This window comes from Equus asinus, chromosome 7, assembly GCF_041296235.1.
Source record: "Equus asinus isolate D_3611 breed Donkey chromosome 7, EquAss-T2T_v2, whole genome shotgun sequence".
Classification (NCBI taxonomy): domain Eukaryota; kingdom Metazoa; phylum Chordata; class Mammalia; order Perissodactyla; family Equidae; genus Equus; species Equus asinus.
In genome coordinates, this window is record NC_091796.1 from 28598892 (window position 1) to 28617182 (window position 18291).

Consider the following 18291-nt stretch of genomic DNA (forward strand, 5'->3'; position numbering starts at 1 on the left):
GGTCCAAGGCAGAATCTTTTAGAACCTGGTTTAGGGGTGAAGGCGGAGGGTCTTGGCAATCAGGTCTCTGCTCCCCACACCCAGGGCCATACTACTAGTGAGTGACCCAACGTGCCCTTCCTGTGACTCAAGGTCAACTCACAGAAAGAAATCCACCCAGACAACTTGGAAAACATTCTGAAACCACAGGATTCTAACCGAAGGGTAGCCCTCAATCATGGCTGTAGATTTGAGTGATTTGGGAGCAATTTAAAAATACTGAGGCCCCCCCATTACCCACTGAAGCTAAGTCTGCAGGATGGGGTTCAGAGATCTATTTTTAAGTGACCCAGGGAACCCCGCTTTCATGAGCCAATCCCTCGTGTGGTTGTGGAAGTCTTCAAGTGAGACTGGATCTGCTGAAAGTGGGGCAGGGCTGGAGGGGGGTCTCCCCTGTAGCTTCTGCATTATCCCATGGGGCTCCATGACTCCTGTCCTTGGTCCCTGTGAGTGTTGACATGCTAATGAGCTGAAGTTGGCGGTTTCCACATTAAGGGCTAATTTTCCTCTTTCCTCCTCACCCCAGGGCACAGAGACCTTGACTTTCCCTTGTGACCGATGGCTTGCCACCTCAGAGGATGACAAGAAGACCATTCGAGAACTGGTCCCTTATGACATCTTCACTGAGAAATACATGAAAGATGGGTCGTTAAGGCAAGTGTACAAGGAAGTGGAGGAGCCTCTGGACAGTAAGTGTGGTGCGATGGCCCCACCCTCAGCAGCAGCAGCCCTCCCTTTACGGCCCCTGCCCCGTGCCAGGAGGAGCCTTTGCCCCTAGCAGGCAGGCTCTGTTATTATCTCCATTCTGCAGAGACGGCAACTGAGGTTCACGGAGGTTACATAAGCTGCCCAAGTTCACACAGCTAATAAATGGCAGACCTATTCTTCAAAGTCTCAGCTGTCTTGCTCCACAAAGGACTTGTGCTCAAGTCCTTTCCTGGCCTGACAGTGTGATAATACATCCAAATATTTGTTCTCTTGTGCCTGGATTGTCCTGGTCCTTGTCTCTCCCTTCTTCTTGTTTATTTGGCTACTGATCTGCAGGGTTTGCTCTTGCTGGATCCAGCCGTCTCAACCAAGTCTGAATCCAGAAGCATCCTGGATAAATATGTAACTGGGTTCGTGTGTGTTTTTTTTCAGGGTCTGGATGCAGCTTCAGGGTGTCGAAAGTCATGGTTTCTTTTCTGTTGGTGCCAGTTACCTTTGCCCCTTCCTCTGATGTGGTTTTCTCTGCAGGACTTGCACCGGCCTGACCGTGTACTTCTCGTACTGCTTCCTTTGCTTGCGAACCACCATTTTCTGGTTCTCTTGCTGCTCTCTGCCTAGCCTATTGAATGCTGTTTTCCTTTCTCTTGCCGGGCGGTGTTGCTCCAGGCTCAGTCCTTAGCCTTCTTTCTTTCCACACTGTGCATGTGTGTGTGCGCGCACGTGTGAATGTGTGAGCACACACACACATGCATTCTTCCTGGACCACATGGACAGAGTCACACCTTTGTTTTGACCAGCAGTGCCATTGTTCATGTCCATCCCCACGTTATTCACCAGCTAGTCAGCGCCAAATAAGCTTTAGCTATGTCAAAAATCAAATTCACTTGTGAAAAACAGGCTTTCTACCACTGAGGATATACGAAAGAATACTATGGGTCTCCACGGGGGCAGTCTATATGGTTCAGAGATGCTCCCAGAGCTTGGAAATCCAGCTTCTATTTGTTTCATTGCCTTCTTGGAGAAAAACTAGAGTAAAACTCAAGATTCTGGGCCCCATAGAGAGCTAGGAGGATGTAAGACAGCCATAGCTCTAACATTTCCTTTAATCTGAGTTGCCACTCAGCGATAAAAACGAGTGTTGTCTCAATAATGTGCCTTTCCCTACCCATATCCCTCGTTCCGAATTTTCTTTGCTATTACATCTGGGGGGTAATTTCCTTTTCTACTTGGATCCCAGAGGCCACCCTGGAAAGCCATCCCAGTGGCACACTTTGGCTGTTCTAGATGAATCACCTGCCACAAACCCACTCTGTGCTTGGTGGTGTTTCTAGGGAAACATCTTCCACTGAGAGCTGTGTGGCCTGGGTGGGACGGGGAGGGAGGAGGATCCAGAAATAGCCGGATTTGACTGCACAACCGCATTGCTCAGCACCCAGAAGCTGAATCAGTTTTCCTAATTCCCAAAGGACTGGAGAGAGCAGTGGGGGGTGGAAGACGGGGGAGAAGGACAGCCATTTATTCACAGCCCTGGTGACACAGCACCCCACTCCAGCACAGGGCTCCTAGAAAAGGTCCTATTCAGGTGTGGAGAGGGCTGAAGGCACAGCCAGGAAATGGATGGCGAGAAAAAATGGGGGAGGGGGAGACAATCGACTGTTGTGTCTAAACTGTGACAAGGCTCCTAATGTTACCTCCTGTCAGTATTAGCCAGACAGGCTTGGGTAGTGTTGACTCTTTAAACAACCAAGAGAAGATTTTATTTGTTCTTGCAACACAAGAAATGTTCACTGGATTCTGCACTGAGCTGAGCGAGATGGGAGATGGAGGCAGTGTGACTAGTCCTGGTTCCTGCCCTTGATGGGGGCAGGCCTCTGAGGGCAGTTCTCACAGTACACCAAGGAGGTTTGGGGAGCAGAGTGCTGGGTGGGGGGCTACGGAGACGGGGAGGATGGGTGAGGAGAAGGTTTGGAAAAGGGGCGCCAGGAGGGGATGGATTTCAGGTTTGGATGTGAGTTTGTGACCTGTGATCTTGTCAAGGTGGACGTGTCCACTGGGTGACAGGGGCGCGGATCCAGAGCACAGGAGGGAACTGGGTTGGAGATACAGACTTGGGCACTCACGGCAGTCAACAGCCGGGGCGTGCAGAATGAGAGCTGAGGTAGTGGGCGGAACCCGGCACGCAAGGGCATCCAAGGGGCTGGCAGAAGATCAGGAACTCGTAAAACTACTCAAGAAGAAGCGTCTAGAGAGGCCAAGGGACAGCAGGAGAGAATAGTGCTGTAGAATCCCAGGGAAAATGAGGAAAATAACAGGAGCCATGTGGGCGTGAATGTATTCCATAACCATGGGTATGAGCAATTCACATCACCTTACATTTCTAAATTTAATGAAATGTGGTGTGAACGCACTTGCAAGGTTGGTAAGAAAGTCTTTCTTAGGCCCTGCAGAGAGGGGGAATCCCCTTTCGAGGGTCTTAGAAGAATCCTGAGACTCACAGGAGGGGCCTGGCCCTTAGTCCAAGGTGTGTACCACCTATACCTATAGCCTCCTGCCACATCGTCACACTGCTGCTGCTGGCTCTCCACTGACATGCAGGTATCATTTCTCTGGGTGGCCAGAAATGCTTCTTCACAGACTCTGGATTTGTCCAGAGAGCCTCTCTTCAGCCCTGAGGCCTCCCACTTCAAGTCCCCAGATGAGCCCACAGCCATCTCCCTATTGGGTCTCTGTGTGCAGGTGAGGGGTTCCTGCCACCCGCGGAGACGCCCAAACCCTCTCCCGCCCCCGGGCTGGGAAACTAACCTTCTTCCCAGTTGGGCCACCTCGCCCTTCACCACAAAGCCACAACTCCCCTCCCTCTGCTTGAGGGTAATCTAGCCAAGTCTCCTCTTCCTTGGCCTGAAACTTGAAAGCTCCTTGGATGGAGGGATGTGGAGAGGGGACTGAGAATTCTCAGCCTTCAGAGCAGCGTAAGATATGCCTTTCCTGCTGGAGTGGAGGCTGGGGAAGCAGATACTTTATGCTTCCCTGATGAGCCCACAGCAGCAAAACAAAACAGGACAGCACTCATTTTTATTTTCCTTAATAATTTTTAATAACTGTCACACCAGTATGTGTGGAGCGCTTCCCACAGGCCATGGGAGACAAAGGAGAGGGTGGCAGTCACTGTGGCTTTGGAGAGAGGAGTCTCCCTGGGGAAACTGGGGGCAGATGCTGGATGGCAGCAGATTGGAGAATAGGTGAAAATGGAAATGGACACTGAGGAAGCTATTCGCTCAACAATATTTGATGTTCTCCATAAACTGTCCAGGATGACCTGGCACGGATACTGGTCACCGTATGGTGGGATGGCACGTTATCGTCAGCATGTCAGGGCAGGTAGATTGAGTGACCATGGTGTGCACACGTGTCAGGTGGTTTCCTGAGTCTTTCCCCCAGGACGCTGTAAGCAGGTGGATGGGTGGACGGTTCGAGGGGCACTGGGGGAAATCTCCATCCTTGGCTCTTAGAGGCCACCTGTGTCCAGATCAGATGGGCGACCTTCCCACTGGTGAATCCAGCAGATTCGTAGCAGAATGTTCATAATTAAGCAAATAAAAGGAAGACACTGACTCATCCTCGAAGCCCAGGCCAGAAGCTTAATATCTCCTACAAATCCAGTTCCCTTAAACCTAAATGATGCCATCCTTTTTTTCCTGTCTGTCCATCTGTCTGTCTGTCTGTCTGTCCCACTGCCTGCCCAGTTGTGCTGTACTCCGTGCAGATCTTCACAGGAAACGTTCCCGGAGCAGGGACGGACGCCAGGGTCTACATCACCATCTATGGAGACCTGGGGGACACTGGGGAGCGGTACCTCGGCAAGTCAGAGAACCGCACCAACAAGTTCGAGAAGGGAACGGTACAAGGGCACGCTGAGTTTACCCGCTTCCCTTCCCCTCCCAGGCCCAGTTCTCTGGGGGCCAGCTCTTCTTGGTCCCCGAGGCTGTGTGGGAACTTTGTGGAGTGTCCTACACCTTGACATGGGCATTTGTCCTTGTACCTCCCCCTGCAGAGCAGCTGGTCCCCTCTCCCTGCCCATGCATGGGCCTGGGTCCTGCATGTGGGGTGCGGGTGGGGCTTCAGCAAGTCTGTTTGAGCCCTAGGTTGTGGGCTGTATGGGACTGGGTTGTCTTCAGAAAATCCAGCTCCCTGTGGGTGGGTCATGAGAGTGGTGGGGGCCGCGCTGACAGAGGCTTGAACTGGGGGTCTGGAGGCCTGGCTCTGCCGTCAACTCCTTGTCTGGTTGAACTTCTCTGGCCTTGGTTTCCTCATCTGTAAAATGAGGAGCCTGACGTGAATCAGTTAAACCGTGTTGTACAGAGCCTTGGTTAGCACCGAGGCCCTTGGGAGCCACGGAGGGATAGAGGGGGCAGACGGGCACCCCACTCCACCCATGTAGGTCCACTTTGACCTGGCTTATCTGTTGGGGTGCAAAGCAAGCCCTCTATTAAGCAAAGGGCTCTGAGGCTACAAGAAGGCTTAAGAACCACATGACTGGCCAGCATCTAAGGCCAGGCCAGCTCTGACATGCTGTGGTCTTACAAAACGAAGACATCTGTCCAAACTTCCCTTCCCACCAGCCCGGCTTCCCTCTCCCGCTGTGGCTCCTCTCTGTCTCTGTGTCCTTTCTGCCTTACCCCCTTCTCTGCTTCCTCAGCCGCTTTTCCTTCTCTCCATTCACCGAAATCTGCTGGAACCCCCCCCCCCCCACAGGCCAGGCGATAGCCTCAGGGTGATCAAAGCAAGGAGACTGGCTCTTAACCCAATCTGTGGCCTTGCCTGTGGGGATTTCCTGCATCCATCAGTGGGTGTTTATCAGGGGTCCCCCTAAACCTGACCCTCAGCCAGGCATGACCTTTACTATTGACACACTTGCTGCTGGTGTGGAGGAAATGAGCTCTGGGACAAAGAAAGCAGGTGTCATCTAAACGGGTCTGTCGCTGGCTGGTGACCCCATGAGCCAGGTCACCTGGAAGGAGCCCCAGCCTGGCTACAAGGCCCCCGGGGAGTCAGGCCCCAGGGCTCCCATTCGTTTGCTCCATCATCCAGCTATGAACCATGTCCCCCTAGCTTTGGTTACTCCTTGTGAAGAGGCAATAGTGACGTGATAGCTAAGTAGACCCCTGGCCTGAAAAACAGGACAGGAAATGTAAGAGCACTTTGCATCAGGGAGAAATAATTTCACACACACACACGCGCTCACATACACACACACGAGATGTAATTGTTCCCTACACTTATAGCTAATAGGAGGTCTATCCATTTTGGACAAATGAAATGCCAACGAGGTCGAGTGACTCTTGTGGTGTCCTTGGCTCTAGACTAGGGACACAGTTATCAGGCTCACCCACACATGATGCTGTGGGATGTGGCAGTGCCGTTCAGCGGTCAGGCGCCCAGCGCTGTGGCTGGGGCCAGATCACCTGAGCTCCGATCCTGGCTCTGACACTGACTAGCTGTGTGTTCTTGGGTAAGTTATTTAGCATCTCTGTGCGTTAGTTTCTTCCACCATAAAATAAGTTAGCCGAATGAAAACATGTGAAGTGCCTAGAACCACCCTGGCATGAAGATAGCTCTTTGTTCATGCTGGGCATTGTCGAGGCGTGGAGAGCTCCTGTCCCCTGCCTTTGTTGATGCCCGGAGCCAACACCTGGTACATGTGTTGTAAGACAGCAAGCTGAGGCATCCAGCTGATGGATCCACTTTTGTGCGGGGCTCTATCCACAGAGCCTGGCACAGAGTAGGCACAGTGAATATTTGTTGAGAGAATAAATGAATGAAGGTATAACTGAAGGTGATGCAATCCATTCTCCTCCGTGTTCAGAGTCAGACTTTTTTCTTTCTTAGCAATTGTTACATCAAAAGAAAAATCTTCACTCCCCTCTGTCCCATCCCTTTCTCTTCCTTTCCTCCGGTTTTGATGTCCCATCAGGGGAGCTGGAGCTACTTCTGGCTCAGTCCCTGACGATTTGTGGGACTTAAAATTCATGCTGAGCATCTAAAAGCTTCCGTTTCTCTAACCGCTTGCTCCAGAATCCAGGAGCTGTCCTTCACACCCTCTCCCTGTCAGCACCCCTCCCCACCCACGTCTAGTCAGTCACCAGGTCTTGGAGATTCTCCCTTCTAAGTAACTTGGGATCAGCCCAGTCAACTCCGGCGCCACTCAGCCCTTCCCTGTCTCACCTCACTTAGTGAACCAGCCTGGTCCCCCTGCTCCAGGCCCCTGGAATCCAGTCTATCCTCCGGCTTCGTCAATTAACCTATCCAAAGTCACCGCTTCACTTCAACCCATCAGGGGCTCCCCACCGATCCCAGATCTGCCCTGAGCCCTGGGTGGGATTCACAAACCTTCAGGGCCCACCCCGTCAGCCTGACCCCTGGACCCCAGTTTCCAGAATGCCCTACACCCTCTCCTGTCTCTAAATCCTTCCAAGCCTTTTCTCTGCGTCCATGGTCTTACGCCCTGAGAAAATGCATAATGCTCTTCTGTGGTTTTAACTTTTTACATAAAAGGCGTCATCCCATATGGATGGCTCTTCAGCTGGCTTGGTGTGCAGCGGGTTACCCTGGAATCTTCTACATCAGGATACTCAAACACAGATGGGGCTGGCTCATTCTTTGTAAGCAACAGTCCACATGGCTATTCAGCTGTTCCCCAAGTGCTGGACTCCTAGATGGCTCCCAGTTATATATAACTGTAAAAGTTATCCGGCAATAAACACACTTGTGAATATTTCAAGGTGTCCCCCCAAGACAGATGCAAAGAAGTGGGATTGCTGTGTCATGGGTGTGCCTGGTTTTGTTCTAATGCACTCAGTCACTTGCCAGCTCCCCAAGGCCTGCTTGGTCCACACCAGCTGTCAGCCATGCACCATTCACCTGCAGTGTCCTCAGCCAGTGGCTGGCCTGCCCTGGCTGCTTGGAAGGCCCAGCCCCGTGTCTTCAGCTTAATGCCGCCTCCTGGAGAATCTTCCCAACCCTGCCCCTCGGCCTGGCCCAGGTGGCTGCTCCCACTACAGGGGCCGTCTCGGGGAGAGGGAGACATCCTATCTCATTCATCTCTGTGTTCCCAGTGCTCAGCAGGGACTCAGTACATCTTCCAGAAGGAAAGTGGCATCACTCAGGGTCACCTGTCCTTCTTCTCCCTCCCCAGGCTCCTGCCTGCCACATTCAACCTGTGTTTTCACCCCACCTCACCCAAGGCCTGGAAGTCCACATCTCATGGAGCAATCCCCAGAGAATCCAAGTGCCCAAGAGCATAGTGTCACTTTACTGAGGGCACAGTCAGGGACGCAGTGGAGGGCCTATGTCACACCCACACAAAAACGCTCACGAACCCACATTCCACATGTTGTCCTCTGCCCTCCCCTCAGCTGTGCCTCCACCAGAGCCTACCCCCCTCTGCCTGCTCTCCTGCAGCCCAGCCGCTGGCTCCTCCACCGCCTCCCAGCTTCCCCCAGGAACTCCAGGCCCCTCCCAGTATTCAGAACATTTCCCCTCTTCCATGGCTCTCCCCCTCCAGCCTCCCACCAGAACTCATGCCATACTCAAGATAATGAAGGACGTCCAGGAACTGGGCAGAGCACCCGTGTCTGTCCCACCCCCGCTCATCTGCTCATGAGGGTCCATCTTCCAAACACCACAGGGCTTATCCCGAGAGGAACTAGACTGCAAAAGGAGGCCCTTGTGGGAGTGAGGCCTTGACCTACTAAACGCTCTGTGTTAGGGACTTGGGCCTGGAGGGTTCCCAGCTAGGAAGGTCTGTTTTTTCCAACAATTGAGGGGGATGGAAGGTACTGGAAGGTCGGGGTGGGAATGGGTGGAGGTGGGGAGTGTCCCCCCCACCAAGTCCCCACATCTGGACTCCCAAGGCCGACACCTTCATCATCGAGGCCGCTGACCTGGGCGTCATCTACAAGATCAAGCTCCGCCATGACAACACCAAATGGTGTGCAGACTGGTATGTGGAGAAGGTGGAGATCTGGAACGACACCAACGAGGACGAGTTCCTGTTCCTGTGTGGACGCTGGCTGTCCCTGAAGAAGGAGGATGGGCGGCTCGAGAGGCTCTTTTATGAGAAGGTGTGTGAAAGGCGGCTGGGGAGCCCAGCTCAGCCATGGTCTGTCATCATCCTCATACCGGGGGGAGGCCCCATGGGACGGAAGGTGCTGGAACTGTAATGGGCCTTGGTCGTGCTCTTCTGGACAGGAGTACACTGGGGACCGGAGCAGCAACTGCAGCAGCCCTGCTGACTTCTGGGAGATCACCCTGAGCTCCAAGATGGCCGACATCGACATCGCCACAGTGACGGGGCCCATGGCTGACTACGTTCAGGAGGGCCCAGGTAAGCCAAGCAGAGGGCTGTCAGAGGAGCAGCAGACCCATGGAAACGTGTTTGAGCTATTCGTGGACAGGCCATGCATTGGTCCCACCATCACCTAACTAACATTTAATGCTTTGTAATTTACAGAATTTTCACACCTATTGGTTATCAGCATCCCCACAACAACCCTGGGAGGTGAGAGGGCAGGGATTATAGCCCCCTTTACAGATGGGGAAACAAAGGCTAAGAGAAGTTAGGGTGGTGGTGTCCTTCATCCACTATCCACCACCAGGAGGCTATCTTATAAACTCTGTTCTCACCTAGACTCTCAGGATATAGATTCAGCCCAAAGGACCTAGGGGAATTCTCATCAGACAGGAGTCAACCGCCGCAATGAGAACCCCTTTCATGTCAGTAGAGTGTAACACAATGGACTCAGCCATGAAAGCTTAAGGCATGCTGTGGGGTGGGGGAAGAAGTCTTGAGCTGTTTTGGCGTGATTTAAGCTCTCACCGCTGCAGCCTGGGTTCATTTCCTGGCCAGGGAACCATACCACCAGTGTATCAGTTGTCGTACTGTGCCTGCTGCATGTTGCTATGATGCTGAAAGCTATGCCACCAGTATTTCAAGTCAACAGGTCACCCATGGTGGACAGGTTTCAACAGAGCTTCCAGACTAGACAGACTAGGAACAACCTGGCCGCCCACTCCTGAAAATTTGGCCATGAAAACCCTGTGACTTGCAACACAGCATTGTCTGATGTGGCGCTGGAAGGTGAGAAGATGGCACGAAAAGACTGGGCAGGGTTCCGCTCTGCTGTGCACAGGGTCGCTAGGAGTCGGAATCAACTCAACAGCACTAACAAAGTTCCATTTCTGATTCTGCCAATGAAACGTGTGGCTTTGGACAAGTCACTCTTTTGGCTTCAATTTTTCCCTCCTCCATAAGACAGGATTGTAATCCCCTGACAAGTTGGTTTCTCCAAACAGACTTTTGAGATGAGGCAGTTGTATATTTGTCTATTGGATATTTAAATGCACTGCCTTTCTGTTCAGTTCTCTTAAATATAAGAGCATGACAATCACCGCATTCCCCTCCAGGAGACCACATGGTGGGTCTTCAGGGTTGGGTAGAGAGAATTGATCTTTCTATACTCTATCATCTCACTGTGTGAATAAGTGGCAGGACCCACAAGAAGATGCCTCTCCTTAATTAAGCACTGTGATCAACTATGGAAAGGCCAGTGGGGCTCTCCTTGTAAAGATGAAACAAGGCCACGGGCAGGTATAGAAAACAAGGCAGGTAAGTCCAGCCAGGAAGGTCTAGTTTGGAAACTTTTCAAAGAGATACAGATTGCATAGCCTAGCACTCCCTACACCAGGGCAGTGTCTCCCAAGCTGCTGAGGAAGATGGTCCAGGAGGAGGGTTTCCAACTTGTATCAATTAGTAACTGCAAGTGACAGCCACCTGGAGATCATGGCTTAAACAATGAGGGATTTTTCTTTTCTCTCACGTAAGAGTTCAAAGGTAGACAGTTGGGACTGATACAGCAGTTCCAGGGAAGTCGGGGACCCAGGCTTCTTCAATGTGATCACTCTGGCAACCTTACAAGTGGCTTCCATCTTAAGTGTTGCCCATGGTTCCAAGATAACTGCAGGAGCTCTAGCCATCACATCCACATTCCACACAGAATGAATAGGAGGATAAGAGGCAAAAGGATGCTCCTCCCAGTTGAGTCACACCCTTTCAAAGAAATTTCCCCAGAAACCTTACCCAACAACATCTATTTGTATATCATGACCACCCCTAGCCTCAAGGAGAATGAATACTGGGTGGGCAACTAGAAGTCTGTGCCATATTGCCTGAGCAAGTTTTTATGCTGATTAATCTGGTTTGTTTTGGAAATGGATGCCTTCTAGAACTTTCATTTACCGTGTTACATATATAGTACTCTTTTATTGTTGTTCCCCAAATTCCTACCTCCTGTGAGACCTGGCTTTTGCCAAGCTCATTTTTGCTGACCACAGTAACCCCTGTACTTGGTGAGAGTTATTGTTCTTACCCTGCTTCACACGGCAGTGCTAGATGCAGCCAGGATAATTGGCCAGCAGGGCTTTGAGAAGTGGCAACGATGCTCTCTTTGATCCTCACTGGGGGTCACCAACTCCCTCACACCCTGGAGAGTAGACGCTCGCCTTAGACCACTCGCCAGTCTGAAAGCTCTGTTGTACTCTGTCTCGGAGGCAGGGAGCTGACACCCGTGCCTCCCAGAGGTCAGTTTCAAGTCCACGAGCCGTCCTGGTCCGCCTGGCCCATTATGAGGCTGGGCCCCCGTGATCTCTCACAGTTATTCCCTACTATGTGTCGGTGACCACCGGGACACACAAGGACGCCGCCACCGACAGCCGGGCCTTCATCCTACTCATCGGGGAGGACGACGAGCGGAGTAACCGCATCTGGCTGGACTACCCCCGGGGGAAGAGGGGCTTCAGCTGCGGCTCTGTGGAGGAGTTCTACGTCGCAGGCTTGGATGTGGGCGTCATCAAGAAAATAGAGGTGCTTGGCCCTGGGGCCCCGGGATGGTGACCACCCCCAGGGAAGGAAGGAGCTGACCAGTACATGGGTGGGAGAGTGGCTGGAGGGTGGGCAGAGCGAAGATCTCCTGCCCTCTGCCATCAACTAGCTGGGTGATTTTGGTGAATCACCCACCCCTCCAGGTCCCAGTTTTCCACCCATCCAATGGGGATGCCTTGGGGATTAGTTTTCTATTGCTGTGTAACCAATTACCACAAACTTAGTAACTCAAGACCACACAAATATATTATCTCATCGTTTCCTGGGTCAGGAGTCCAGATGTGAGGTAGCTGGGTCCTCTTTCCAGGGTCTCACTGGGCGGAAATCAAGTTGCTGCCAGGGCTGTGGCCTCATCTGAGGCTTGGAGTCCTGTCCCAAACTCACTCACTGGTTGTTGGCAGAATCTATTTCCTTGTGGTTGTAGGACTAAGGCTCCAGTTCCCAGAGGCTGCTCGCATTCCCTGCCCTGTGATGCTCTCCAAAACATGGAAATTTGTTTCTTCAAAGCCAATAAGAGAAGATCTTTCCTGCTTCAAATCTTTCTGACTTCTTCCATCCCTGATATCTAGACTCTCTTTTAAAGGGCTCACCTGATTAGGTCAGGCCCACCCTGAATACTCTTTCGGTTAATTCAAAGTCATCTGATTAGACACCGTAATTACATCTGCAAAATCTCTTCACCTTCATGGGAGGGCCTTGGGTCAGTGAGTGCACAGCACACTGGAGGAAGCACTGAGGGAGGAGGCAGAATGGGGAAGGAGATGCTGAGTAGGGAGGGCTTCCTTCCCAGTTGTGCCCAGATCCTCACAGCCCTGGTGTGTTTCCTCCCAGGTGGGCCATGACGGGGCCTCTCCGGAGAGCTGCTGGCTGGTGGAGGAGCTGTGTCTGGCCGTGCCCACCCAGGGCATGAAGTACATACTGCGCTGCAACTGCTGGCTTGCCAAGGACCGAGGCGATGGCGTCACCTCCCGTGTTTTCGACCTCCTGGATGCCATGGTGGTGAACATTGGGGTGAAGGTATAGAGGGGGGCCTGTGGGTGCACACTGCATGGCAAGGGCAGTACACGTTGGGGTGGGGGAGCGGGAGGGGAGATGGAAGTGAGGGAAGCAGGAGACTGATCACTAGGCGTTGGCAGGGGCTGCAGCCTGCTATACCGGGCAGACTTGCTCTACCAGGAGCCGCGAGACTCGAGTTTCCTCTGGTCTGCTGCTGTGTGACCTTGGGCAAGTGACCTGGCCTCTCTGGGCCTTGATCTTCTCATGCAGCACATGGAAATACTGCTTCCCATCCTGTTCCATGTAAGAGCCTGAGAACTAATGAGATCGTGAACAGTCCATGAAGAGCTTTGCAAGGTAACAGCTCTACATGGACGTGCAGAGTCATTATTCTCAAAGGTGATGGGGACAGATGGCACTTGGGATTCTCTGAGCCTCTGGGTCTCACGGTACAGTGAGTGCTGTCTTAAGTGGAAAAGGCTGGATGGCAGGAGCTCCATGCTCCTGTCCTAGCTCCACCTCTCTCTGGCCAAATGAGCTGGGACAAGTTGTGTAAACTCAGGGGTCAGCGCTGGGCAGGAGGCAGGATGCTGGGTGCTGGAGCCCAAGGACACAAAGCCGTTGGTGGCCCAGAGGCTTCTGGTTCATGTAGTCCTGCAGACGTCTTTTTCTCTGAAAAGCTGTGGAGTCAATAGAAGGCTCCAGCCCTCATCTTTGTTCCTGAATCTTAAGTAATGGGCTACTAGATTTAGGTCAGAAGCCCTCCCACAAAGGGAAAAAGAAATCGCCTTGGGCCTGAGCATGCCCAGCCTGTGTTGTATACGGGAACAGAAGTTACAGGCGCTAAAAACCCTGACAGGCAGAGGGTGGATGCCTGCCCGTCCCCTACTTAAGAGCCAGAGAGTGGAACTTTGTGCAGCATGGACACCCCCCCCCCCAGACGTCTCCATCTATGGCCAGACGGATGGTGTGGGTGAGCATGAGCACACAATTAGTCCAAGGACTTCTGTCCTGACCCAATTCCCAGCGTGCATGTGGGCGCGTGTGCCCGTGTGTGTGCCGCACCCCAGCACATGCACACTTGCTCAGCGCAGCTGCAGCTCTTCAGTCTGCGGAAGTCCAGACCCACCCCCATTACTCATGGTACAAAAGAACGCAGGTTTGTTGCTTTACAAAGAACCGCAGGGTTCTTTGGACTGGCCACTTCCCCAGGACGTCTGCTATCAGACCGGAATTACAAAAGCCCTGTTTCTGTGTCTCTTTCTGGAAACATACCTGTAACATAAAAAGAGATTTGTCTGTGTGAAGGAGAGAAAGATGGACACAGAGAACACAGGAGTCTGGAGGGAGCAGCCTTAAGGGGCCAGGCTCTAGGGGGCCACCAAAGCACTCATTTTGATCATTCTATTTTTTTACGCCTGTCTGGATAAGAGCAAAAAGTATCAGGCTCCTGCTTTTGTTCCCAATAGTTCCATGCGCTTCGTGGATGCCCTTGTTAGGGGTCTAAGAGGATTTTCCTGATAAAGCAAGAGGCTTTTCAATCATTTCCTTAGCAAACATGTCCTCTGGGCCAGGCCTGCAAATCCCACATCTAACTGTGCAGGATCACATCAAAGATTCTGGGTGCTGCTTATAAAGCCCCCGGCACCCAACAGGCCCAACGTCGGGGGCGTGACCACTGCAACCAGGACCTTGGGTTCTGAGTTCAAAGGCTTCCGGGTGGTGGGCACCAGGCACCTGCACAGGCGATAATACAATGTGGCAGCCACAAGGGAAGGGGAGGCCAGGTGTGTTCAAAGGAGATGGGCAGCCTGGCATTTCTTGGCCACGTGTGCAAGCCTCTTCTGAATCTTGAGACCTAATTGCTGGTCCTTGGGCCCCGGGTGAGAGGAATGGATCCAGGATGCAGAGTGTGGGGGATGATGACCCCTCTTGCCACAAGGCTGCCTCTAAGAGGGAGAACCAAGGCAGAGGCCTCAGTGAGGGCGCCGTCCTGGGAAGAGCGGGTTGCTCCCTCCCCTTCTGGTGGAGAAGGACAGGGGGAATACATCCTCTTGAGAGCAATCCTAAGGCCGAAATCCCAATCTCAGCGCAAATCATACGAATAGGCGATTATCCCATGTCACAAGTGAGGGGAGGCAGAACTCCCTTAGACTTCACCCCTGAGATGCTCCTCACTCCCCACTGCTCAGGGTGGGTGCTAGCTGCACCTTGGAGGAGGGACAGCCGCCCAGACTTGCTGCTGCTTCTTGACGCCGTACCACGCGGCAGCCCCAGCGCCGGGCACCGAGGCGAAGTGTCTGTAGCTCTCACAGCTCTGCAGTCATTTATCCCTATGTTACGATGAAGGGAGCAGAGGCTGGAGAGAGTGGGGCATCCGCCCAGGGTCAACAGCCAGCAGGTGGCAGACCTGAGACTCCAGTGACACTGCATGGCTCCCCAAGGCACTGTCCTGACACTACCCGCTGCTGGAATGCATGGACTTAGGTTGAGTTTTGATTGACCAAGAAGTAGATTAATGCTGGGGCTTTCAGCTGTGTTTCTGTTGCACACGTGTTCTCTAACAGAAAATGAACTCCTCTTAGTTCTGAACTGGACACCGTGGGCACATGGAGAGTGACAACGCCTGACTTACTCTACACTGCCACCGTTGATTAGGGGGAGGGCGCTTTTCAGAGCCACCAAGGTTGGAGAGCATGTCGTCCTGCCTGGTGAGAGGGAGGCAAGTCGTGGGGCCAGTGGGTGAGGCCGAGGATCAGGACCTGCCTCTGTCTCATGACAGGTGCTCTACGAAATGACAGTGTGGACGGGCGACGTGGTCGGCGGTGGCACCGACTCCAACATCTTTATGACCCTCTATGGCATCAACGGCAGCACGGAGGAAGTGCAGCTGGACAAAAAGAAGGCCAGGTATCAAGAGGTGGCCTCTGCCCCTTGCCCTCTGCACATCCAAACTTCCACCATCTAGTCCTCACCTTCCTTCCAGCAGACTGCTTCCCTCACATCCCCTGCAGACATTGGGGCCTTCCAGCCTCCATGCCTTTGTCTGTGTCCGTCCTCCCTCCTGGAACGCCCCTCGTCCACTCTTTTCTCTCTCATGACCTTTCTCTTTCAAGCTCCAGCTCAAATCTGCCTCCTCCAGGAAGCCTTCCTTGATTACCTCAGCTCATAGCCAGCCAGTCCTTCCTCCCTCCCTCCCTTCTTTCTGTCCTTCCATTCATCACTCAAAGATATTTATTGTAAGGTCTGTAGATTAGCTGATAGCATTGTATCATTGTAATCTCCTGCTTTCGTCCGTTGTACTGCGGTAATGTAAGATGTTAACATTAGGGGATGCTGGGTGAAGGGTACACAGAAACTGCTCTGTTTTTGTAACTTTTCCACAAGTCTGAAATAATTGTGAAATAAAAAAGCTAAAAGAATTTTTAAAATATTAAAAAATGACTGAACACCCAGTGTGTGTCAGGCACTGTCCCAGGCACTGGAGAGACGGAACAACCAGGAAGAGAGGATCCAGAGCTCACGGAGCCTCACACCCGAGGGAACCACAGCAACGGCATGAACACCAACAAAGCGGGCTGACTTTGTGCCAGGCACCTTTCTAAGCCCTCTACACTTGTTGGCACACCTAGTCCTCCCTGCAACTCTCTGAGGACCATTCTTATCTGCCCCATTCTACAGATGAGGAAACGGAGGCACGGCAAGGTGAAGTCATGCTGCTCAAGGCCCAGTAGTGTCCCCTGTGGCACTGGGAACGTCACACAGGGGACCCAGTCTTAAGCAGCAGGTTCTCTTGCCGCTGAAGATAGTTATTAGTGAGGACCACAAAGGTGGGCCTCCTACGGTACTTACTGTCTGCGCCTGTCACCAGATCCCCAACTTAGAGAGTCCTGGGTTTGGGCTGATTTTCCGTTTTCAGCCATTGTCCCCCAAACCATCCCTGGCCCTGATGTCTCGAGGACCAGAGAACCCTTATATGACCTATATAAGTCAATATGCTCTTTCTTTGGCATGAATTAATCAGAGAATGTAGTTTTATTTATTTGTGTCCAGGCCTCCAGTCACATATATGACCATCTAACATGTATAACATATATATGTAAGTCAATCAGAAATATTTATAGAGCGAAAAATCATGCAGCCACCCCTTAGGCCAGGAAATTGAGCATTTCCTTTATTGTTTTATCCCTCCCCTGGGCATGCCCCCCCTAAACAGTCGGCTTCCATTCGGCCTGGATTTCAGTGTTACATAAGTGGAATCAGGCTACAGGAATTCTTTTATATCTTCTTTCCTCACCGTTAGGTTTTTCAGATTTCTCTAGCTGTTGAGTGTGGCTGTGATTTGCTCATTTTCGTCGCCACCTAATATTCCCTTGGTGAGCACTTCAGGCCTGGAGAAGAGAGGGCTGGTGGCCTGTTGCAAGGGTCTGGGGAGGGGCGACAGAAGAGGCACGGAGGTTGGCCAAACTGTTGACAATTAAACAGTTAGTTCTGGTACGAAGGGCTGAGACAATGGGGGGAGACCAAGCTCAGAGTAAACAAAAACTCTGGCCACAGCCATCCTAAGAGGGGAAGAGCTGCCCCAGGCTGCCATGGGCCCCATCGCTGGGGACAGCTGAGCGTGGGCTAGACGGCCGTTGGCATGCGGACCCCGGATTGGAAGGAGGTTGGTCTAGCACGAAGCTGTGGCTGAGGCTCTGACTCCTGTCAACCCCGAGATGCCCAGCCATGCTTCTAAGAGGCACAAAGGCAAACTTGGTCTAGGCTGGCTTCGTGGCCCACACCCTCCTTCCCCGTCTTCCAGCCAGCCCCTCCCAGGCTCCTACCCGCAAACCTTCCCTAACTTCTTAGCAATGCCTAAAATTCTTCCATTAAATAGTTGCCCTTCCGGCCCAAGGCTTTGGCCCTGGTTAGCCTCAGGCTGTTCTCAGACACAGGGACAGGTGAGTGAGTGGGCACTGAGCCCCTTTCCTAGGACAGCCTTTGATGGGGGCAGGGAAGAGAAGGAAATCAGAATAGGAAGGCGAGGGGGCAGTCAAAGGCCCCTCCCCTAGATGTCACCCTTTCAGCTGTTGAGTAGAGGCCCCTCTGAGTAGGTGAGGGGGGCAAACGCTGGCCACTTCAGCTGTCCTGCCCTTCCTGACCTGGATCAGAGGCTCACCTCCTCTCCAACGGAGGCCCCTCGGTGTGGCAACCCTCCTCAGGTCAGCTGAGGTGTCTTGAGGGGTCTGGGGCAGCAGAAGGAAGTGGCTAGTGAGTCGTGGAGACGGAGGGGCCAATGAGGGGCTTTCCCTTTGGAGGGGGCCCTTCTACCCTGAGGAGAGGAGGGCCATCCCGGTGTAACGGGGTCTAGCCTGTAGTGAAGGGTGATGGGGTAATGTAATCCACTTTTCAGTGTTCCAGAAGAAAAGCTTAATTCTCTCTCTCTCTTTCCTTACTCCTGCCCCACCAAAATATCTCCATAACATGGAGATACTTGGCTAAATTCAAAGAGGAAAAGTTAGAAATACAAGGCAAGGAATCCTGCAGTTCCTTTGATCTGCAGAATTACACTCCAGCAAGGGTAAGGAGTCCATGAGTTGAGAGATTATCTGAGAAAATCTCCAATATGT

At 52.5% G+C, this 18291-nt stretch overlaps 1 protein-coding gene across 2 annotated transcripts in view; it reads left to right on the plus strand.

The window, feature by feature from the left end:
* LOXHD1 (lipoxygenase homology PLAT domains 1) overlaps positions 1 to 18291 on the plus strand; it is a 169710-nt gene that overhangs the window by 116402 nt on the left and 35017 nt on the right. The window contains exons 28-34 of one of the 2 annotated variants that reach the window (XM_044774666.2): positions 566 to 728; positions 4491 to 4645; positions 8658 to 8867; positions 8995 to 9130; positions 11457 to 11665; positions 12515 to 12700; positions 15462 to 15589. In XM_044774666.2, coding sequence (XP_044630601.2) covers positions 566 to 728; positions 4491 to 4645; positions 8658 to 8867; positions 8995 to 9130; positions 11457 to 11665; positions 12515 to 12700; positions 15462 to 15589 — 1187 coding nt within the window. The remainder of the gene's footprint in view (positions 1 to 565; positions 729 to 4490; positions 4646 to 8657; positions 8868 to 8994; positions 9131 to 11456; positions 11666 to 12514; positions 12701 to 15461; positions 15590 to 18291) is intronic. The other variant, XM_014828921.3, reaches the window with a different exon arrangement.